The following is a 22,185-nucleotide window of genomic DNA, read 5'->3' as shown; positions in this document are numbered from 1 at the left end:
CCATTTGAAGACAACTGCACCAAGTTGGAGGGTCATTTCGAAAGGATTTTGAAATTCAACTTATGAATTCAAAATCCACTTCGAAATGACACCAATTTCGAATTCACCCACTGCCACTTTGATGTTTTGCCTCCTCTACCTCAGGAATTGCATCTAGGGCACTTCATCCGCCCTAAGTGGACCCTACACGACTAGAAATCACCATTTTATTATTTTTTTAATCATTTTTAGGAAATTATTTTGTAATAAGTGGCCAATGAGAGTGTGTCACATGTTAGGTAATTGATGATATTATATAAACTCTCTCAATTCTAGGTTTGAGGGATCTTGGATATTTTTCCGAAAAGTTTGACATTAAAGGTGGAAGAAGACGAGAACTTTGGTTTGTTTTCTTTTTCTTTTTTATTAAATATATTGTTTTTAGTTTCTTTTGATTCAAATTATGGATTTTTACCCTATTATGGATTGTGAATGTGACATCACCCCCATGAGAGGCTAAGAGCCAATTTGGGGCTTGAAGCATGAAAACCTAAGGGCTAGGAAACCTATAGGGACAATGGGTAAATTATTATAACAATGAGATTAATTATTGGTTGGGTGACAATTTATCATTTTTTTATCCTATCCTTGTGAGTTCGTTTAGGGAATGATACGGTAGGTTATTACCTGATACTAGTGATTCTTGGTAATTCTTGACCATTAGTTATCCTCGTCTTCCCTACCTTTATTTGCCCCTAAACAAAGCTATAAGGAGTACAAAGGGTTAAAAAGCCAAATCTTAAATTGGTAATAAATCTCATTCATTTGATGGTTTTAGGAATCTGTTTTAAAAAGGAAAAATTAGGTTTCAGATGCAATTTTGAGTTATAGAACTCAACTTGATTGCGAGCGGCCAAGGATCCCAAAACCCTAAAATCATATTACTTAAAAGACCCTTATTTTCTCTAATTTCTATACCCTAGGTTGAATTGTGGAAAACCCCAAACTTGAATCAATTGAATTTAAAATCAATATTCTTTTTTTTTATTAATTTAATTTATTTTACTTAGTTTCACATTAATCACATATTGTTTTTCCCTTTAAGATTTAAACAAAAGCAATTCATTTATTCTAGTATTGACAATTTCCATAAGCCAGTCCTTGAGGATGATACTCAAAATACTACAAAAACCGTAGCGACTTTTTCTCTAGTTTTTCTTGACCAGAATTGCTACATAAAAAAGGCTAAGTATTTTGGTATAATAGAAAAGTTTGGTCATTAGGCTTTAAGAAAAAAAAAATCAAAACAATTAGTGTTTGGTAATTAATTAGGGAATATTAATATGCATTGTAAATATTGTTTAATTCAATTCAAATTTGATTTGAAAACCTGTAGGCATGTAGATTAGAGAATATTATAATTAAAAAATTAGCAACAATAAATTCTATAAATTTTCATCGTTAGGAAGTCTAAATTATGTGTTTCATTTCAGTTCCTTGTAATAGGAAAAGATCGCCTACATAGAAGAATCACAGAGGGAAAGTCTGTGTAAGGTAATGAATTTTATGCTATCCAGGGTGTATCTGATTTCTTTCCTTGAAATATTTATTGGAAATTTCATGTCATTTCTATGATTTCATAAAATGTTTTAATATGTCATTGCATCTCGGTTTATTGTGTTGAAAAGTTACATTGAGATTGGAACGTATATTGGTATGAAGATTCACGATTTTGTGTTGTGGAAATGGTTCATGGTGTGGTTGCATTGATAGAAGGATATAGAATAGTCACATATGATATTCAGAGAATTGATTGGTGGGAAGTGTTTATGTGATGCTACAAACATTATTCTTTGATATATTGTTTATGTGGGACCATGAGTCCTTGGGTGAAAGTCCCTAAAGCCCTCGAGGAAGACACTTTGATGTGGGTGTATGGGGTTGGTCTTGCCCCTGGGTTTTAGTCCCTAAAGACACATGGTTGGTCCTACCATTGGGTACGAGTTCCATAAGACACGGGGTATGACTTGCCATTGGGTGATGTCCCAAAATAGTCATTATTATACTAACCGAGTATCTTGTGGAACATTGATATCTGATATATAGATTGGTGGGGGTAAGCGGTTTATCAGTTGTGAAATGATAGACGAGGAAAAACAAAGATGAAACCAGCAAACACATGCATACATGTTTGACATGATTGCATATTTGTTAATAGTTATAAAATGTTTATCATGCATGCTATTACATGTTTAATTCAAGGTTTTTTTAAGGGTATGCTTAGGATGGTTATAAACTTTCCTAATGAGTTGTGAACTCACTCTATTCCTTTCATCTTTAGATGCGGTTAGAAGACCTATGCAAGAAATAATGTTTGAGCAATGCTTTACTTTGATTGAATGCTATTTGTTCGCATTGAAAGTGTTTTGAGGCTTTGTCTTTTTATTTATTTATTAAAGATTGAATCTTTTTGTAGGAATGATGTAATGTATATATTTGTCAGATACACTTGTAGTATGGGCTACCCGTAGTGAACCATAGAGTTTTGGTATATGTAAATTAATGTAGTACAAGTTTCTTTTGTGAAACGAAACATATTTTGTTAACAAATAGTTACAAAGTTTAATACAAGATGTACTCTTTTATAACAAGTTTTGCATATTCTCTTTTTACACAAAATCAAGTAGGAACTCAGCATTTAAATTTTTGTATCCACATATCTTTGAGAGCACTTATACTGTATTTGAGTATCAATTGTTAAGTTTTAAAAAAAAAAAACAAAAAAAACCGGGGTGTGACACGGAGCATTGAAAACAAATTTTATTTATTTTTTAAAATATTATAATTAATTATATATTTTTAAAATATGATTTTTAAATAAATATTTGATCATACCATGTGACAATTTAAGACAAGATTTAATAGGTAAAAAGGCCACGAATGACAGTGAGTACACGAAATTAATTCATTTTTAAAAATATAAAATTAATATATCTAGTGAATTACATATAAAAAACCAACTTGTCATTTCTCCCACCTCGAAAGCTTCTTAACACCCATTCATCCCAAGCCCTAATTATTTTTTCTTTTTCTTTTTCTTTTCTCATTTTCATCTTCATCCTCATATTTTATTTTATTTTTTCTATTCTTTTTGTGTTTTTCTCTTCCCTTTCATCTTCATCCCCAAATATTTTTTCAACACAAAATTTAGGCGTCGGTGATTAGTTACTATATGTTGTTGTTTTCACCACATAATGTTTTTATTTTTATTTTTCCTTTTCAATGTTTAATAAAAAGGAAAAATTTAAAAAGGAAGATGAAAGTTATGTTTGGTTTTTGAAAATGTTGAGGGAAAGTACAAGAGAAAGAAAATAAAGAGAAAAAGTGGAAGAAAAAAAATCGAAAGAAAATAAAAATAGATTCAAAGTTAATAAATTGTTTTTATATATTTTTTTAAATTTATTTTACCCATTTTCTTTCATGATATAAAGATTACATAATTTTAAAATGCATAAATTTTTAACTAATTTTAATTATATTTTATTTTCTTTCATATTTTTCATAGTGAAACTAAACATAAGAAAATCATTCTCCTTAATATATATATATTTTTTCTTTCTTTTCTTATTACTTTTCGAGAATCAAACATAGCCTAGAAAGAGGAAGGAAATGGATGAAAAAAGGAAAAGAAAAAAAGAATGAAAAAAAAGATAAAGGGAAAGAGGAAATAAATATTGTCTACTCTGAACTCAAAAAAGTTCTCATGACTTTAGGGATCTACACCATATTTAAGTGAATTAAATGTTCAATGATCTCTCCCTTTTTGTCACAAAAATGGTAAAGTAAATGAATCATAAACACGGGAAAACACACAAGAGATAAAGAGAAATATGATATATATATATATATATATATATATATATATGATATACAATCAAAATAAGAAATCTAGATCAAGTAATATATGAAAACATAAATAAACATCTATGCGTTTGGTGGTGGTGGCGGTGGAGGGGTAAAACTTGAAGTGCCCTAAGAGTGGATCCAAGAGATGATGTAATCAAGCTATCCCTTAATCTCTTGGAGCTAGAGATCCTGAGAGTTCAACCTCTAATGGATACAGGCCATGGAAACCTGAGTCTCTCGTGCAGATGGGTTGGTGGAAGTAGATGTTTCATGTGCAACTCGTGATGAACTCGCACGACCACAACTCGAGCGAGTCCTCGGTCCATAATTGGTTATCGGTATAGCTACCATAATTGGATATTAATATCATCAAACATAATATAAGTAATACAAGATTTTTACGTGGAAAACCCCCACAAACTATGGAGATAAAAAACTACGAGGTCTAAGACCTATTAATCTAAATCCACTATTTGAAATCAAGTTACTCAAATTTGTCTGGCCTCTTTACCCTAAAGACTTATTCTTTAGCACCTACAACTTGATTCACATCCGCGACATAGCAACTTCATATTGTTCCTTAGTATATCTTTCAGCTACTCCGAAGGGATTAAGGTTTTCAACCCAATATTCAAAGATCGAATCTTTGAATGAGAGATCGAGAAAGATATGACATGTTAAGCTTTCTCAAATAGATTCTTTCTAAGGAATGAAAGGTCTCCCAACAATATATCTCTAATGTCCAAGATCTTTCTAACCCTCAAAGGGTTATAATGAGGTATGTATATGTGAAAACCCAAAGAGTTTTGATATCTTAAGTTTTCAAAATAAAGTTTAAGTGAAATTCATCCAAAATCTGTTTCTAAACTCAATAGAATTCTGTCATGATCACTTGAGCAGACTTACACCACTTGAACGGATTTACACCGCTTAAGCGAGCCTTATCGCTTGAACGGGCTAATTGCTTAAGCGGGTAACTACATGAGCAACCCCTACTTCTTTTGAAAAATCATTTTAAAACATTTTAAGTCTAAAAATGATATTGAATTTTTTTATACCTCAAAGGAGCCTAATATGTCATATGTCAAACCTTTTTAGATATACTTGTGAGTTCCTGGTTGGACGAATAAGAACCTTTGATCTTTAATGGAGAGAAAGTCATTATATAAAAAGACGTTTATAGCTAAACATAAAAAGGAACAAAAGTACCAACATATAAATAAAACTCAATGTCCTAACACCTCTTTTAAAAGCACAAATTTTGAGTTTAATTAGCCCTTTTGGCCAAGAAAATAGACAATTGTTGCCATTTTTTTTTCAAACAATTGTTCAAAATAATATTTTTTATTATATATGGGACCATGTAATTTTCTTTTATTTAAAGGAAATCAATTTGAAATTGCATTTAGAAAATACAATTTTCATTTAAATCCAACAAAGAAATAAGCATGATCTAGAAACAATAATTTTAATACAAATACAAAAATCACGGCTTGAAATTGTGGTTTTAGTACAAATTTTAAAATTGATAGTAAAATAAATAAAATATTTAGAAAAATATTTGAAGATTTGCAATAGAATATGGAAAAAAAAGGAAAAAAAATGAAGTACAATATAATTTGCATAATCCAAATGTGATTATGCATGGTTATACTAAAATCATAGTCTTAAAATACAAGTTTTAAATTTGTACTATAATCTTAGAAGGTGTTTGTTTTTTCAAACTTTGAATTGTTTGTTTTTCTATTTTTTCATAATTTATTATAAACTTTTTGCCGAATAGAAAAAACCAAAATATTTAATTTTTTCTAAATAGAAAAAACAACATATTGATTTTTCTTTACTTTTTAATGTTTAATTGAAATAAAATATTACAAAAACAAACAACCTAATACTTAATACTATTAAACATTAAAGTTCTATTTAGAGTTAATTTAAAAAAACAGATACCACCTTAGTTTCAATAAACAATTTCTAAATTTTTACTAAAATTGCAAATTATAAATAGAACTTTTTTTTTTTTTTCATAAGAACCACATTTTTTAAATTCAAGTTCAAATTATGTATTTTATTTTGATATGAAAGACTTACTAACACAAAGAAGTCTTCATTTGAGGAAATTCCAAAAAATTAGAAAGAATTTGAAGTTGTCTCTTTAAGAGACAAGTTCATCTTCTATGAAAATACGGTGAACCCAAGCTCAAATCAGTTAGGTTGAAATGAGTTTTCAAGTTGTTTAGGTAATTAATTATTTTTTAAAATAGACACACTTCTTATTGGTTCTAATTTCAATTATATGCTCAAAAAATTATTTAATAATTTATTGAAAGTGTAGGATTAACATGATCATAATCTTATAAAATACAAAAATTTTGTATTAATATCAATTAAAGTGCCCTATCATGTTTGTATCTACTACAAGGCTTCACTTTTTGCCTCATATTTTTAACTTTTTTTAATTTAATTTTTTTAATTTCATGTATGGAATGTTATAAAAATATAAGCTACATATCATTACTAATGTTAAATATTATATTAATTCATCACATCTTCAAATTATTTACTTTTATTTAATAAAAATAAATAGCATTTCACAATTTAAAACATTATGATTTTATTAGGCTTGGATGGAGCTCAACCTAAGGCTTATATATAAGAGTTGAAAATTTTCAACCCAAACCAAAATATTTAGTTTTTTCTATTTAATTAAAAGTAATATGTTAACATCATCCGACATAACTAAAGTGAACTTGTTATTAATAGGTTCAGTTTAGGTATATTGGTTGATATCAACAAATTACTTTTAACTGAATAGAAAAAGTAAATTTTCTATATAGTCAAAAAACATGTGTCATCTATTAGTTGGATTGGGCCTAACCCATTATGTTGTAGGTCTCTTCTTTAAATTATATATAAGTAGGCTTACAAACAAAAGAGTTGAGCCAAACCATTTTGAGGCCCATGGGTTAATTCTATCTTATATAGCAAAATGCCAACAATAAGAGTATCAAAAAGTAGGAGGAACACGAGGAGAAAAGAGCTCTAGACCAAAAACCCTTTTAACAAAAAGCAAAAACCAAAGCACTTTGATGACTTAAAACTGTTTCCTACTTTACCAAAAAGCAACCCCAAATCTTTCTTTCCTCCTTATATCAAGTCTTATATTGTATGCATCTAAGAGGAGAAAAAAAAGAGAAGAAAAAAAATGGTAAAGATGGAAGTGCCATGTCCATTGATATTCAAGATTGTTTTTATGGTAGTGGTGGTGGTGGTTTCTTCAAATGCGGTGGTGGCAACACCAGAGTTTCCGGCCATGTTTGTGATGGGAGATTCAATAGTGGATGATGGGAACAACAACAACTTGAACTCTCTTGCAAAATCAAACTTCATGCCTTATGGCATCGATTTTAATGGAGGACCATCCGGCAGATTTTGCAATGGGAAAACCATTATTGATTTTCTTGGTAATTTTGTCTTTTTCAATCATTCCTTCACAATCATTTTCTAACACTTTCATTACATGTATTATATTCCTGACTCAAATTTTTTCTCAAATCATTCATGGTTTATTCTTGAACGAGAATACAAACCTACATGGTTATAATCAACTAAATCTTTTTTTTTTTTTTTTTCCAATTTTGTAGGAGAATTGTTAGGTCTTCCTTATCTTCCAGCATTTGCAGATTCTTCAACAACAGGAGGCAATGTTCTTAGGGGTGTAAACTACGCTTCAGCAGCAGCAGGAATCCTTGATGAGACCGGAAGAAATCTAGTAACATATCATATGTCTATCTTGCTACCTTCTAATTTTTCATCATGGTTTATCAAATTTTTGTAACATATTTATGTGATACAGGGAGATCGGTATAGCCTAAGTCAACAGGTCCAGAACTTTGAAAGCACTTTGAATCAACTAAGGAGCCAAATGGATGAGAATTCACTTAGCCAATACTTAGCAAAATCCTTGGTTGTCATAGTCCTTGGTAGCAACGACTACATTAACAACTATCTCAAGCCTTCTTTCTACACATCAAGCTACTTGTACACCCCTATTGACTATGCTGATCTTCTGATAAACCATTATACAAGGCAAATCTTGGTATGATCAAGAAACCCTTCATGGATCCTTTCTTCCATTATCTTCTTCTTCAAGTTGAGAAAATGGTACTGTTAATTTTACAGACACTTCACAGCCTAGGGTTCAGAAAGTTCTTCTTAGCAGACATTGGTCCACTTGGTTGCATACCAAACCAACTAGCTACTGGGCTCGCTCCACCGAGGAAGTGTGTGTTCTTTGTGAACGAGCTTGTTAAAATGTTCAACACACGACTCAGGTCTCTCGTTGATCAACTAAATGCAAACCATCCGGGGGCAATTTTTGTGCATGGCAACACTTACAGAGCGCTCAATGACATACTTAATTCCCCAATAAACTATGGTAAGTCCCAAGGTTTGAACTCAAGTTTGTTCGATATCGATAATTATGGTTATATATTTGCAGGATTTAGCGTTACCAATAGAGCATGTTGTGGCATGGGGATGAATCAAGCACAAATAACATGCCTTCCCTTCTCCGTTCCCTGCGTGGATAGGGACCAATACGTGTTTTGGGATGCCTTTCATCCAACACAAGCAGTCAACAAGATTCTTGCTCACAAGGCTTATGCAGGGTCACGCTCTGAGTGTTATCCCATTAACATACAACAAATGATTTCCAACAATAATTTATCTTCATAAACTCACCATCCACATAAATGTCTTTGTACGGATAAGGAAATATGCATACATGAATATTATGAGTTTTCATTCTTTGTTAACAAGACCAATTTTGTCTGCTACATGGCTTAATTGATATTATAATAAATACCCAAAGAGATTTTGTAAATTTTATTATTTTGTTTCTTAACGAGCTTAATTTTTTTTTTTGTAGAAAAATATAAATAAAATTAATTTCATAAATGAGTAATGACTGATAATTGGCACATGATCTTAATTATATATTTAGTTCTGGAAAATTATATGCATATTTTTATTTATGTTTAGTTCCAAAAAATTTGAGAAAAAATATAAAATAAAGAAAATATATATATATATATATATAAAAAGAAGGAGCATAGAAAGATAAAAATAGATTAAAAATTAAAAAATTGTTTTTATTTTTTATTTAAAATTTATTTTACTTATTTTAACTTATTGATATGAATATTACATAATTTATAAATATATAATTTTTTAATTAATTTTAATTAAATATTATTAAGATATTTGCATTTTTGTGAACATTTTTTTTTAAAAAAAAATTGTAATCACTCAAATGGACTACTTGGGAGTATTTTGGCAATCAATTAGCATAAATTTGACCCGCGTATGCTGGCTTGGCAAGAAAAGAAAAGAAAAGAAAAGCAAAGCAAAGAAAAAGAAAAAGAAAAAGAAAAAGATCCCACAAGGACAAACCCAGACACTTTGCTCTTTCCTCCGTGATTTTATATGTATTATAAATCAGATTTAATCAAATTTTGGAGTCCGGACTTTTAAACGCTATATAACTTCATTTGCTTACTTCTCACGCTATTACTTTACTCTTACCACTGTTTCTTCAGTACTTGGTGCCTGTTGCCCGGCGCGTGTACTTCAATTGCCGGCCAATTCGCCTGTGATCTCCGTCTTCGCCGGCCATCGAGCCTCGATCTTCCTCTGGTTTGCTCTCTGCTTTTCTGTTTCTCTCTATTTCTCTGTATCTGTGGATGTGGATGTGTATGTGCTTGTATGTAACCCTAATGCTGGTTTTTGGTTGCTGAGGAAGTAGCTGAAAATGGAGAGGGAAACAGTTGGTGGGAAAATGTAAAGCATGTGTTTCTGTGTGCTAATACGGTGTTTGGTTGGTGAGAAAATGATGACAAAGAATAGAACATGGAGTTTCTGGTTCTATTGAAGGCGTTGTATGTGAATCTCTGTTCGTTCATTTCATGTGTCTCTCTCTATTTCTCTGTATCTATAGATGTGTATGTGCTTGTGTGTAACCCTAATGCTGGTGTTTGCTTGCTGAGAAAGTGCCGGAAAATGGAGAGGTAAATTATTGGTGTGGTATGCTGATATTTTTCTCTCTGCTTCTGTGTATCTGTCTATGTAAAATATGTGTGTGCTAATTCTGTGTTTGGTTGGTGAGAAAATGGTGGAAAAGGAATAGAAACTGGTGTGTGGTTTTATTAGAGGCATTGTTTGTGGATATCTGTGTATCTACACACATGTATATGAGACTATGAGCATACCTAATGCATTGTTTGGTTGCTGAGGAAGTGATGGAAAATGAAAAGAAAACAGCCGGTATACTCTCTCCTGCTCTGGTTGTCTCATTTCTCTTTGTCTATGTATATGTGTATGTATGTCTGTGAATGCTGTGTTTGGTTGCTGGGAAAATGAAGGAAAGGGAAAAGGAAGTGGTGTTTGTGGTCTAAAATTGGAGATGGTTGCTGGTGTAGGGGTTTGTTTATATCATTGGCATTTCTTACTTTATGGTAATTGTTTAGATCCAATTACTGTAAGGTTACTAATGAAAGAGGAGTGGTTTGGGAGATGGGCTTTAGTCCAGATTTTAGAGGAATATGGAAGAGTATTTTTTTTCCTTTTGGGTAATGAACCACTAAAATAATGTGGATGAAGAAAGACTAGTGGTTTTGGCCCAGAGCTTAGAGCAGTTCAGTAGATTTCTGTTTTGAATGATAATGCATGAAAGAATGTGGTCCAGGAGCAATCAGTAGTCTTGTTTTTGGATGCTAACCCAAATTTTAGCATAATAAGATTATGCTGCATCATTATTTGTGTTTTCTATTTCTCTTTTGTGAACTTGATTCGGTAATGGATTGTGATGGGTGTATCTAATTTACAAATCAGTTGCATTAGTTAAAGTGTTCTGATTTCTGTCCACTGTTGTGATTTGCTGTTGATGAGATGGAAATTGTGATTGATGATGAGTAAAATGAAATTGGTAGTTGTCAAAGAAGCACCACACTGTTTTAGCAGGTTTGATTGTTTAATGGGATAAAGGGCTTACTCTTGACTACTGTTTTTTGTTTTTTCTGATCATAATTTGTATGGTTTACTCTTGAGAACTGTTTTTTTTTTTAATTATTATTTTTTAGTACATAATTTGTTCTTTGAAAAAAAGGCCAGGGATTTAGATGATGCTGAATTGGTGTCAAAGTGTGATATGTGATAAACAGTTCAAATTGATTGCATGTAGTTTGTGGCCTATATAAAAAACATGGTCTAGGGTCTCCATTCAATTTGCTTGTAGTTCAAATAGATTGCCTGTTGTTAGTTTGTAAACCCTTTTTCTTTTTTTCCTTATAAGGTGATTTTTTAGTTTCAATCCTGTGCTAAAAATCCAAATGAGAGTGCTTGGAGTCTGTATAAAAATGGTCCAATCACATGTTGTCGTTTTGTTTTTCCTTCCATGCTTCTCATGTGTGTTGATATGAGCTTAGTAGTCTACCTTTCTGTAGGTTAGCTTATAAATATGAGGTCACTTCTTTTTCTTTTGTTTTTGACTTTTAAATATTTAAATGTGATAGGTTTTTATTGAAGGCAGCGGTCTGGAAAAAAGATTGCTTGATAAGATGAGTTTGAGAAAAGGGGGTGGAAAGCAGTTAGCTGCTGGTGCTTCTAATGCATCCCCCAAGAGTAGACATGCATCTGAAGTCCCTAATGTTGGTGTTGAACCGTTGAATCAAGGGGTGGCAGACATCAGCTTGGATTCTGCACAAGATGGTGAATGGGAGGTTTATTCAAGAAAATCTAAGAATAGAGCTGGAAGCAGTGCTGCAAAAAGTTGGGCTCCTCAAAATTCTAGTACTAAGGCTTGGGGGCAGCCAGATACAGCTCAGAAACTAGGCATGCGCAGTAATGATGGATCAGGAAAAGCTCCTGCTAATTCCTGGGCTGCACAAACTGCTGATTCTAGGAAACCAGCAGGAAGAGGAAATGTGAGGCCCCAATCAATCAATAGAGGGTTGGAGGGTAGCTATATGGGCCCACAGCCAGTTATTCCCCCACCTCTGGAGCATGGATGGAAATGGAACAATCGTCCCGGTTCCATAAAATCAGAAGATGTGCGAGGCAAAGATGAAAATAATTTCAATTCCTACTCTGCTGATATTGAGGATGATAAAGAGGAAGATATTGATGACAATGATGATGATGTTGATGTGGCTGATGATAGTGATGATGAACTTCTCAGTGATGATTTTGATTCTGATACAAGCCAAAAGAGCCATGAAACACGCAAGAAGAGCAAGTGGTTTAAGTCATTTTTTGAGATATTGGATAGCTTAACAATTGAGGAAATTAACGAACCAGCCAGGCAGTGGCATTGTCCTGCATGCCAAGGTGGACCTGGTGCCATTGACTGGTACAGGGGTCTCCAACCCTTGATCACACATGCCAAAACAAAAGGATCAAAGAGGGTCAAACTTCATCGAGAGCTTGCAGAACTTCTGGATGAGGAGTTGTACAGGAGGGGTACTTCTGTTGTACCAGCTGGAGAGGCATTTGGAAAGTGGAAAGGTCTATATGAGTCGGTTAAAGATCATGAGATTGTTTGGCCTCCAATGGTTATCATAATGAACACTAGACTTGAACAGGATGCTGATGAGAAGGTACAAACAAGATTTCTTGTTTCTTTATAGAGATAAACTTAGGGTGCAACTTTGTCACTTAATTTGTTATTTTGAATGAATCAAAATTGGATTTGTCTATTAAAATGTATTTCAGTCCTGATGTTACAATATATAATATTCTCGTGTTATATTGGATTTCAGTGGATTGGGATGGGGAATCAAGAGCTTCTTGATTATTTCAGCTCATATGCTGCAGTGAAGGCTCGACATTCCTATGGTCCACAAGGGCACAGAGGAATGAGTGTTTTGATTTTTGAGAGCTCGGCAATTGGTTACTTAGAGGCTGAACGCCTTCATAAGCACTTTGCTGAGCAAGGCACAGATAGGGAAGCATGGGATCGTCGTCGTGTTCCTTTCTATCCTGGAGGAAAGCGCCAGCTTTATGGATACATGGCTATAAAGGAAGATTTGACACTATTCAACCAACATTCTCAAGGTTCCTTGTCTTTCCTGCTCTTAGCTATGCCCTTAGTTTGAAGTCAAATGATGCCTTGATGTGCTGTATAATTTATTTATTTATTTATTTTGGGAGTGGTTGGTTGTCGTAAAAATGTAGAATTCTTCTAATGTTGCTGTTCACTGGTGTAGGAAAATCAAAACTGAAGTTTGAGATGAGATCATATCAAGAAATGGTTGTTAGTCAAATGAAGCAAATGAGTGAGGATAATCAACAACTCATTTGGTTTAAAAACAGAGTTGCAAAAGAACAAAGGAAATCAAAAGCTTATGAAGAGTCCCTTGGTATAGTAAGTGAGAGGCTGCGCAAGTCTATGAAAGAAAACCGCATTGTGAAAGAAAGAACAAAAGTACAGCACCAAGAGAGTAAGGAAGAGGTAATAAAATAAACTACAGTATAATTTAATTATCCAGTGCCATGTCTTTCAAATGTCATTGAGATGAAAATAGTAGTGTTTATGCCATTTAAGCAATGGTGACTGTATGCTGCTGATGCATGCTTTTTTGGACCCTTGACTTCTTAAGATAATTCTTGGTGGTGGCAATTATGTGTGAAATAGCAGCTATATTGCTATTTCAGATTGCCATATCGTCTTTTATTTTCTGTTTATGAAGTACTTGTCTTTTATAAAGTACTAGCTTCAAGGAGGTTCTTCATTCAAATTTCTCAAATCAATCATCATTGATGTGGATGATTAGCACCCTTTTTTTTTTTTAAGATTAAAGTCATGATATAAGTTTTCTTAAATCTGTTTTTTTTTTTCTTATATTTTTAAAAAGAAACCAACCTTTAAATGCCTTTTACTTTTGATGGCTGTGGCTTTGTATTTGCAAACATCACTTTCCATTAGGCTGGAGCTTTGGGCCTGATACTTTTTAGTCTTCAACATGTTTACACAGCCATCAATAAATTCAAATAATTTTTATTAAAATGTTCTTCAGACACCTGCTATTTTGAGTTTTTATGTAACAGAGTGTGCCTTACCAAATTTGTTCTAGTGAACTAAGAATTGGATTCTCAATTATTTTTTCTTTTCTTTTATATGAAACATGTGTTTCTTTACTCCCATCTCTGTTTCTTATATAGTGTTGGTGAATTTTTTTTCCTTCTATTCATTTGAGTGTTCTGCAATGCATACTCTTTAGATGGATTTTCAAGAGCAATTTTTCAAAGAGCAAATCAAAGTCATCCATGACGCCAGAGATGCTAAGGAGGATGACTTTGAGAAGTTCCAGCAGGAGAAGCGTGAGAAGGTAAAGCAATCAAGTGGAAACCCTTCTGCTATAGAGGATCCTCGACGCAGCAGGTATGGGTTGCCTTTACTTATGTGGATACTGCCATTCATTAAGTTCAGTGTTTTTTCCCCCTCATTTTATTTCCCTTTGGGATTAAACAAATGAATTATGTTATGATGAGCTTCTTGATAATAGGTGGTTGTTGTTTATGAGTTTCTTTCCTTTCTCATTCTTTGGCAATAGGGTGGAGGAAGTTGCAAAATTCATCAAATTTCAGGACAAGGAAATGGAAAATTTTGTGGCGGAGAGAGAAGAGCTGATCAGAGCTCATGAGGAAAAGGTGGTGGCCATGAAACAAAGGCATTGGGAGGAAGAGGTTGGTCTAGAGAAAGAGTTCGATGATGAGCTCTCCAAGCTGATGGAGAAGTACACATCAGACCTCAGTTAAGCAGATAATATGCTCCAAATGTTGTTGACAGAATTGGTACTAAATCCGGCAGAGAGACTCCAAAGATTTGATTTGGTGAAATAGATGTGGACATCTATAGTTTTTCCTGGGAAAGACTGAGTTTGTTTGTTTTTTTCTTTTTTTCTTTTATCCTTTCCGCTAACAATACTTAGAAGAATATCGCACAGGACAAAGAGAGTTGTGAGAAGCAGAAGTAATTGTGTGAGGTGGGAGGTGGGGTGTTTCTGATTTTCGATTTTGCATGGAGCTTGTTCATCCTTTCGCATTTTGTGCCTCTGAGAGGTGGCTCAGGTGTGACTAATCAGTTTGTAAGGATTTTTGTGCCTCATTTTTTGAGGTTTTTAAGATTGAATGGGGATGGATCTGGATTTTTTTTTTTTTTTTTTTTCTGTCATGGAACAAGCAAATATGAAATCTAAGTAGGTTGTGAACTACTTGTGATGATGTCGGATGTGGATGGGTTGATCCTGTTATAGTTGAGGTAGTGAATGTGTTGAATGTATGAGAGATGCTTGCTGCCTCCAGTGCCCAATAGTTTGCCCTTGTTTTATTTATAGAAATTAGGTATTTGACAAAGATTTATTGCCGTTTTTTTGGGTGTCGTTGTGGGGTTTTTGAGTCTTTGTTCAAAAGATTAGCTTAGGTGGTGTTGTGGCCATTGTTGGAAATGGTTTGTTGAGAGCATGATGCTATACAAGTGAAAAAACTAATGGCAGTTATATCATTAGATGTGGTTTTCTTTTCTTGCTGTTAAGATTTAACCATTGTAGCATCAGCATGCATTGTTGTTCATATTAATAGAAAATATCCCTTCTAATGTGTCTTATTTTATTTTGGTAGATATGTTCTCTAATAACAGTGACAATAATAAATTTGAAGATGCCAACAATGTCGAACATGATTTTTATCGAATAATGCTTGTTGAATGTGTTGTAGTTGTACCACTTACCAAGTACCAAAAAAAAAAATTCTTGTAGAAGTGCTTCCCATAGAAAATATAAAAGTTTGTGATGGATGTTTTGAGCAATTTAGAAGGGAAAAACATGCATTCATGAGTTGATTGGAAGGTATGGTCTAAAACAAGGTCTACATGTGTCTTTAATAAAGATTTCAAATTCAAGTTCGAAGATTTCAAGATTCTTCAAGTTCATGTTTGAAGATTCAATGCAAGGTATCTTATCCAATATCAAACCTTCATGCCTTCAGTGAATGTGGGCCAAGCCAAAGTTCAAGCAAAGCCCAAGATCCATGCCTAGGCCAAGCATCATTTTTTTCAAACTAATCAAATTTTAATTTGACCAATATATATTTTTTTTTGAAACATTTGTGTGTAAAACGCCTAATTTAAATGGAAATTAATGTACACTAAAAGACACAATCCCCTAGGTTTGGCTGCCAATAAAATTTATTAGGAAGAGAAACCCCTGAACCAATGTTTGGATGCCGAGAAAAATTAGGAAAGTAAAAAACCCTTCATACAATGCTACTAACGAGAGTGGTGGATTTGATTTCCAATACAAGATATTGTTTTCAAATTCAATGAATTCATTCCTTCCGTACTATTATGAATTTGGAACATTCTAAAAACTATAGTAGTTACTGTAGATGTGATTGCATTGCTCTCCTTCCAAAGAAAGTGATAACAAAAAATACTGCGCAGAGCTTTTTCTGATGAGGTGTGGTTTGTTCTTTTTCTTTTCCTTTCTTCTGGTTGTTTCTGTGACCAACTCCAATGCATACAACCTGTTTGATGATTTGCCTGAACCATGATGTTTAACTTCCAGGCATGATGAAGCTCTGTCCCTTTTCCTCGAAAGGGTACGATGTTCTGTAGGATATAAACCCAACGGCCAAATCCTCGCAGCTCTTCTCAAATCCTGTGTTGCCATTTCCGCCATCCGATTCGGGAGTGTTCTCCATGGTTATGCTCTTAAACTAGGCCATGTTTCATGTCAGTCTCTGTGTAAAGGATTGCTCAACTTGTATGCAAAATCTGGAGCTCTTGATTATTGCAACAAACTATTTGGTGAGATGGACCAACGTGATCCCGTCATTTGGAACATTGTCCTCTCTGGTTTGGCTGGATTCCAAAGTCATGAGGCTGAGGTGATGAGGTTGTTCCGTGCAATGCATATGGTAAATGAAGCTAAGCCCAACTCTGTCACCATTGCTATTGTTCTTCCTGTGTGCGCTCGTCTCCGAGAAGATGCTGGGAAGAGTGTGCACTCTTATGTGATTAAATCAGGGTTGGAATCACATACCCTTGCAGGAAATGCCTTAATATCAATGTATGCAAAGTGCGGGCTTGTTTGCAGTGATGCATATGCTGCATTTAATAGAATTGAGTTCAAAGATGTGGTTTCATGGAATGCAGTGATTGCAGGGTTTTCTGAGAATAAGTTCACAGAAGAAGCATTCAAATTATTCCATGCAATGCTTAAAGGACCGATACAACCTAATTATGCAACAATTGCAAGTATTCTACCTGTGTGTGCATCATTAGAAGAGAATGCTGGTTACCGGTATGGGAAAGAGGTCCACTGTCATGTTTTGCGAAGAATGGAGCTGGTAGAAGATGTTTCTGTAATCAACTCTCTTATGAGCTTTTACCTGAGGATTGGACAGATGGAAAAAGCAGAATTCTTGTTCAGAAACATGAAATCAAGAGATTTGGTTTCATGGAATGCTATTATTGCAGGGTATGCCTCAAATGGTGAGTGGTTGAAAGCATTAGAGTTATTTTCGGAGTTCATCTCTCTAGAGACAATAAAGCCAGATTCTGTCACCCTTGTTAGTGTTCTTCCCGCTTGTGCCCATGTACATAATTTGCAGGTAGCAAAGGGGATCCATGGCTATATTATCCGGCATCCTGGTCTACGTGAGGATACATCAGTTGGAAATGCCCTTCTAAGTTTCTATGCAAAATGCAATTACACACAAGCTGCTCTTCAGACATTCTTAATGATTTCTCGTAAAGACTTGATATCATGGAATGCTATTCTTGATGCCTTTACAGAGAGTGGGTGTGAAACTCACCTTGTCAACCTATTACACTGGATGCTAAGGGAAGGAATAAGACCTGATTCCATTACTATCTTAACTATAATTCAGTATTATGCTGCTGTTTCCAGAGTCAAAAAGGTTAAAGAAACCCATAGCTATTCAATTAGATTTGGTCTTTTGCAGGGTGATGCTGGACCTACTCTTGGAAATGGGATGCTCGATGCATATGCCAAATGTGGCAACATGAAATATGCAGTCAATATTTTTGGGAGTTTGTCAGAGAAACGGAATGTGGTCACTTGCAATTCAATGATCTCAGGTTATGTGAATAGTAGTTCTCATGATGATGCCTATGCAATATTCAACACAATGTCTGAAACTGATTTAACTACTTGGAATTTAATGGTTCGAGTTTACGCTGAAAATGATTTTCCTGATCAAGCTCTGAGCCTTTTCCATGAGCTCCAAGGTCAGGGGATGAAGCCTGACATAGTGACTATCATGAGCATCCTTCCGGCTTGTGCTCATATGGCCTCGGTCCACATGCTGAGGCAGTGTCATGGGTATGTAATTAGAGCTTGTTTCAATGATGTTCGCTTGAATGGAGCTTTCATAGATATGTACTCAAAATGTGGAAGCGTATTTGGTGCTTATAAGCTTTTTTTGTCAAGCCCTCAGAAAGATCTGGTCATGTTTACAGCCATGGTTGGTGGGTTCGCAATGCATGGCATGGGAGAGGAAGCACTCAGGATTTTCTCTTATATGCTTGAGTTGGGTGTGAAGCCGGATCATGTTATCATTACCGCAGTCTTGTTTGCCTGCAGTCATGCTGGCCTAGTAGATGAAGGGTGGAAGATCTTTAACTCAATTGAGAAGGTCCATGGCTTCCAACCCACCATGGAACAGTATGCTTGTGTTGTGGATCTTCTTGCCCGAGGAGGCCGAATTAAGGATGCTTACACTTTTGTGACCAGGATGCCAATTGAAGCTAATGCAAACATATGGGGAACATTGCTGGGAGCTTGTAGGACTCACCATGAGGTTGAATTAGGAAGAGTAGTGGCTGATCATCTCTTTAAGATTGAATCTGACAATATCGGGAACTATGTAGTGATGTCTAACCTATATGCAGCGGATGCTAGATGGGATGGCGTCATGGAGATACGGAGGCTGATGCGGACCAGAGAGTTGAAAAAGCCTGCTGGATGCAGCTGGATTGAAGTGGGGAGGAGGAAGAATGTATTCATAGCTGGGGATTCTTCCCACCCACAAAGAAGCATTATCTACAGAACATTAAGCACCTTGGATCAACTGATGAAAGAGCCATTTCACTTTTGAACTATATCTAATCAATGATTCAGCATTTGGAATGCCTGGAAATTTGGAATCTTCAACACCATTGATGACATCTGTATGGGCAGGTGAACCTTCAAGGCAGGGCTAGCTGCCATTATTTTTGTCTGAAATGGCACCTAAAATAGAGGTCAGTAACACTGAAAATGTAACCAATTTATTTTTCTCATTAGTATCTGCTATCTCTAGCATATTCTCAGTTATCTGGATTTAATCTTCATGAACTGAAGAGGGTTATGAGCCCTACTATTTGGCAATGTTTTCAAAAACAGTTATCTAAAGTCAATTTCTAAGAACAGTTTTCAAAACTTTTCAGAAATAGAATTATGTGTAGGAACTCAAATATGAAAAACAGTTTTCTCAATCTTTTCACAGTTTCTCTGTGATCACATTGTGTACTGCTATTTTCTGTTTTTAAGAACAAGAAATTTTTAGTATATCCAAATAGACAGCATTTTTTTTTCCTAAGTACTTTTGAAGAACCAAACATAGTCTTAGATAAACATAGACACCTTTCCTATACTAACTTCTCAATTTCCTTTCCATCTCAGATGGGCAGTTTCCAGAAGGGTAATGCCAATGCACCTGGGCTCGGCCTGGTAATTTGCCAAGACTTGACTAGGCTTCAGCCTGATTCATTCACATCCCTATTCTCAAATCATTTGCATGGAATGACTGAGAGAATCTGAGATGCCCTATGAAGAACATGTAGATGGAAAAATTAACCTTTTCAGCTTTGAGAAGAATGAACTTGAGGTTGGTTTGTTTTCCCTGGAGAAGTTGAATGTTTTGTCATTGGTTTTCTTCTCCTTTTCCTTCATTTGATTGTTGCAATGCATCCTTTAATGTGGATTTTCAGAAGGATTCCGTGCGGGGCAGATCAAAATGGTTGAAGAAGCTAGGGACTTCAAAAGGAAGATTAGTTTGGGGAAGTTGCAGTAAGAGAGAAGTGCTGGAGTCAAATGCAAATTGGATGGAGGTAAGGATGCTTATGGCACAGCTCAATATGATTCAAGATACTTTTGCTCAATGTTGTAGTGGAGTTTTTACCTTTTAGTTTTGAGAAATAAACCCTGAAGCTGTCTTTACCTAAGAATGATCTTTCATTGTTACCGCCCTTAATGCCTGGACAAAATTGAGAGAAAATGTGAGGGAAAGAAAATAGAAAGAAAAAACATAGAAGAAAAGAGAAAGTGAAGGAATTTTTTTTTTGAAGTTAATAAACTATTTTTATGAACTTCTTTAAACTCATTCATCTTCTTTTTCCTTTATATAAGTTTCTAATATATATATATGACTTTTTTTTCCTAATAATTTTTAAAACCAAACATAGCATAAGTATCATGTATTGAGCTAGTCATATAAATTGGACCTGTTGGCCCAAAGACCAATTTGAGCATAGTTAGGGTTGCCCCAAGCCCCAACATGAAATTCATTTTCCTTGGTACCTTTTTTTACTTGGTAATTTTCAAAAACCAAACAAAGCTTAAGTATCGTGTCAATAGCTAGTGATGTAAATTGGGCCTGTTGGCCCAAAGACTAACTTGGGCCTTGCTAGGGTTGCCCCGACCCCAACCAAGAGGGTCGAAGCCTAGCCCGGCCCGACCTGTTTGCATGCATATCAGTAGCACATACAATGAAATCGTAGCATTTCTTCCGTTTTGTTTTTGTCTAATAATCTTCAATTTTTCTCAACTCTAAATATTCTCGCATAGTTGTAGCGGCTAAGAACCTGAATCTTCAGTTTGCTGAGGATGTTCACAAATAAGTACTTGTAAGGTCTTATAGCAAAGGCTTTGGTGAATGTTTGTCCAAGTTAAAGAGTTTCAACTCAGTTCGGAACCTATTTTTGAAAAAAAAATAAAAATTCCTTGGAACAAAAAACAGTTTATGACTGAAAACAATTTTTTTGAGAATTTGTTATAAAAACATGTTTTTTAAAAAAAAAAATTAATAATTTTTGTTTAAAGTTGTTTTTTCTAGAGTGTTCTGAGCAAAATTGAAAACAAATAGGTTTTTGTTTTCAACTATTTATAACAACTGTTATAAAAGAACCTATTCTTTAGGAACATCATCAAATAGACCTTTAATTTGTTTTTTTCTCATCTTCGTTAGTGATCATTCATTCGGCCTCTAAGCTAACTCATTCCTTTCTTTTTCTGTCCGTTGGGTATATCCACCACTCTCCCTCTCTCTCTCTCAATATCTATTCTCCATACACCAAACAATAGCATGGTCGGAATTTCAGGCTTTCAGCCAAGCAAATTTCACTTTATCATGATTTTTTTTTGTTTTTTTTTATACATCTTTTTTTTTTTTTTTTTTTTTACCCAATTTAGTGTTAAAGTTTTACGTATCACCTGTAGGTGATCAGTTGAGAAATAACCTCAACCAATTGAGTCGGTTGTCCAGATTGGTTGAACCAATTGCGGAGACTGGCTGAGGCAAAAAAAGGAGGCTCGCATTCATCCAAATGAAGCTGTGTACAAGCCTCCATATCCGTTGAAACTTTGGGTACTCGTAGGGTGTTGCTAAAGTCACGTTATGGGCCCAAAAATCCCTCCAAAAGGTCTTAAAAAATGAATCAAAAAACTAATGTTAATATCAAATATTGTGCGTGTATACACTTACCATGCAATGTGTTATGAGGATATTTCATCAAATTTTTATTTTTATTTTTTTAAATTTTCATCCCGATATTTCCTAATTCAACCATCAATTTCGTAATGCTATATTCTCATCCTTGACGGTGCTCATGGATGATCTAATCCCATGTTGTTGCGTTGTTTTTGCGTGATACTTTCATACATGGATGATATAATCCCACGCTGTTTTTGCTTCTTCCATGCAGGTGTCTCATGTATGGCTCATGGATTAACGTAGTTTATGAGTATATAAGGTCCATTCTTTTTCCCCTTTGTTATCGAGTAGCAGATGTTTAATGTGATAGCTTTTCATTCAACACAAAAATCCAGAAAAGGATTGCTTGCTAACAAGAGTTCAACAGTTAGAATCAAACGATCCTTGGGGTTGAACAGTTGATACATCGGGTTCCTCAAATTCTGTCCTCATTACTTTCCCGCTTGGAAACTACGGAGAATACTTTAA

The 22,185-nt window shown here is 34.4% G+C and overlaps 3 protein-coding genes across 7 annotated transcripts; all 3 read left to right on the top strand.

Moving 5' to 3' along the window:
- Window positions 1–6,923: 6,923 nt before the first annotated feature.
- LOC100251018 (GDSL esterase/lipase At5g08460) lies at window positions 6,924–8,696 on the top strand. Of its 2 annotated transcripts, XM_002267853.4 has the most exons (5): window positions 6,924–7,349; window positions 7,530–7,657; window positions 7,742–7,984; window positions 8,068–8,323; window positions 8,387–8,696. In XM_002267853.4, the coding sequence occupies exons 1-5, from the start codon at window positions 7,091–7,093 to the stop codon at window positions 8,620–8,622; spliced, it is 1,122 nt and encodes a 373-aa protein (XP_002267889.2). In that variant the 5' UTR covers window positions 6,924–7,090; the 3' UTR covers window positions 8,623–8,696. The 2 variants fall into 2 exon arrangements, with proteins under 2 accessions (XP_002267889.2, XP_019076600.1); XM_019221055.2 differs by having other exon boundaries at window positions 8,068–8,696.
- A 563-nt stretch (window positions 8,697–9,259) lies between these two features.
- LOC100245878 (protein SUPPRESSOR OF GENE SILENCING 3) lies at window positions 9,260–15,098 on the top strand. 2 transcript variants are annotated; one of them, XM_010654747.3, is made up of 6 exons: window positions 9,260–9,582; window positions 11,457–12,539; window positions 12,702–12,996; window positions 13,149–13,393; window positions 14,163–14,323; window positions 14,496–15,098. In XM_010654747.3, the coding sequence occupies exons 2-6, from the start codon at window positions 11,502–11,504 to the stop codon at window positions 14,698–14,700; spliced, it is 1,944 nt and encodes a 647-aa protein (XP_010653049.1). In that variant the 5' UTR covers window positions 9,260–9,582; window positions 11,457–11,501; the 3' UTR covers window positions 14,701–15,098. The 2 variants fall into 2 exon arrangements, with proteins under 2 accessions (XP_010653049.1, XP_059594762.1); XM_059738779.1 differs by lacking the exon at window positions 9,260–9,582 and adding an exon at window positions 9,630–9,953.
- Window positions 15,099–15,874: 776 nt separating this feature from the next.
- Window positions 15,875–22,141, top strand: LOC100240784 (putative pentatricopeptide repeat-containing protein At5g08490). Of its 3 annotated transcripts, none has more exons than XM_019221054.2 (5): window positions 15,875–16,397; window positions 16,506–18,287; window positions 18,396–19,207; window positions 19,629–19,833; window positions 19,937–20,321. In XM_019221054.2, the coding sequence occupies exons 1-3, from the start codon at window positions 16,393–16,395 to the stop codon at window positions 19,060–19,062; spliced, it is 2,454 nt and encodes an 817-aa protein (XP_019076599.1). In that variant the 5' UTR covers window positions 15,875–16,392; the 3' UTR covers window positions 19,063–19,207; window positions 19,629–19,833; window positions 19,937–20,321. The 3 variants fall into 3 exon arrangements, with proteins under 3 accessions (XP_019076599.1, XP_019076597.1, XP_010653047.1); XM_019221052.2 differs by adding an exon at window positions 21,929–22,141 and having other exon boundaries at window positions 15,876–16,397; window positions 16,506–19,207; window positions 19,937–20,056; XM_010654745.3 differs by having other exon boundaries at window positions 15,876–16,397; window positions 16,506–19,207.
- The last annotated feature ends 44 nt before the right edge of the window (window positions 22,142–22,185 follow it).

Source organism: Vitis vinifera, chromosome 7, assembly GCF_030704535.1.
Source record: "Vitis vinifera cultivar Pinot Noir 40024 chromosome 7, ASM3070453v1".
Classification (NCBI taxonomy): Eukaryota; Viridiplantae; Streptophyta; class Magnoliopsida; order Vitales; family Vitaceae; genus Vitis; species Vitis vinifera.
The sequence above is the reverse complement of the archived record's forward strand: the minus strand, read 5'-3'. Positions and strand labels throughout refer to the sequence as shown.

What these genes read in the sequence shown, in the direction of transcription:
- LOC100251018 (XM_019221055.2), top strand. Translation starts at nt 7,091, where the DNA reads ATGGTAAAGATGGAAGTGCCATGTCCATTGATATTCAAGATTGTTTTT. An exon ending in AACCATTATTGATTTTCTTG is followed by an intron (nt 7,350 to 7,529) that starts GTAATTTTGTCT and finishes CCAATTTTGTAG; the next exon opens with GAGAATTGTTAGGTCTTCCT. An exon ending in ATGAGACCGGAAGAAATCTA is followed by an intron (nt 7,658 to 7,741) that starts GTAACATATCAT and finishes TATGTGATACAG; the next exon opens with GGAGATCGGTATAGCCTAAG.
- LOC100245878 (XM_010654747.3), top strand. Translation starts at nt 11,502, where the DNA reads ATGAGTTTGAGAAAAGGGGGTGGAAAGCAGTTAGCTGCTGGTGCTTCT. An exon ending in AACAGGATGCTGATGAGAAG is followed by an intron (nt 12,540 to 12,701) that starts GTACAAACAAGA and finishes ATTGGATTTCAG; the next exon opens with TGGATTGGGATGGGGAATCA. An exon ending in ACCAAGAGAGTAAGGAAGAG is followed by an intron (nt 13,394 to 14,162) that starts GTAATAAAATAA and finishes CATACTCTTTAG; the next exon opens with ATGGATTTTCAAGAGCAATT.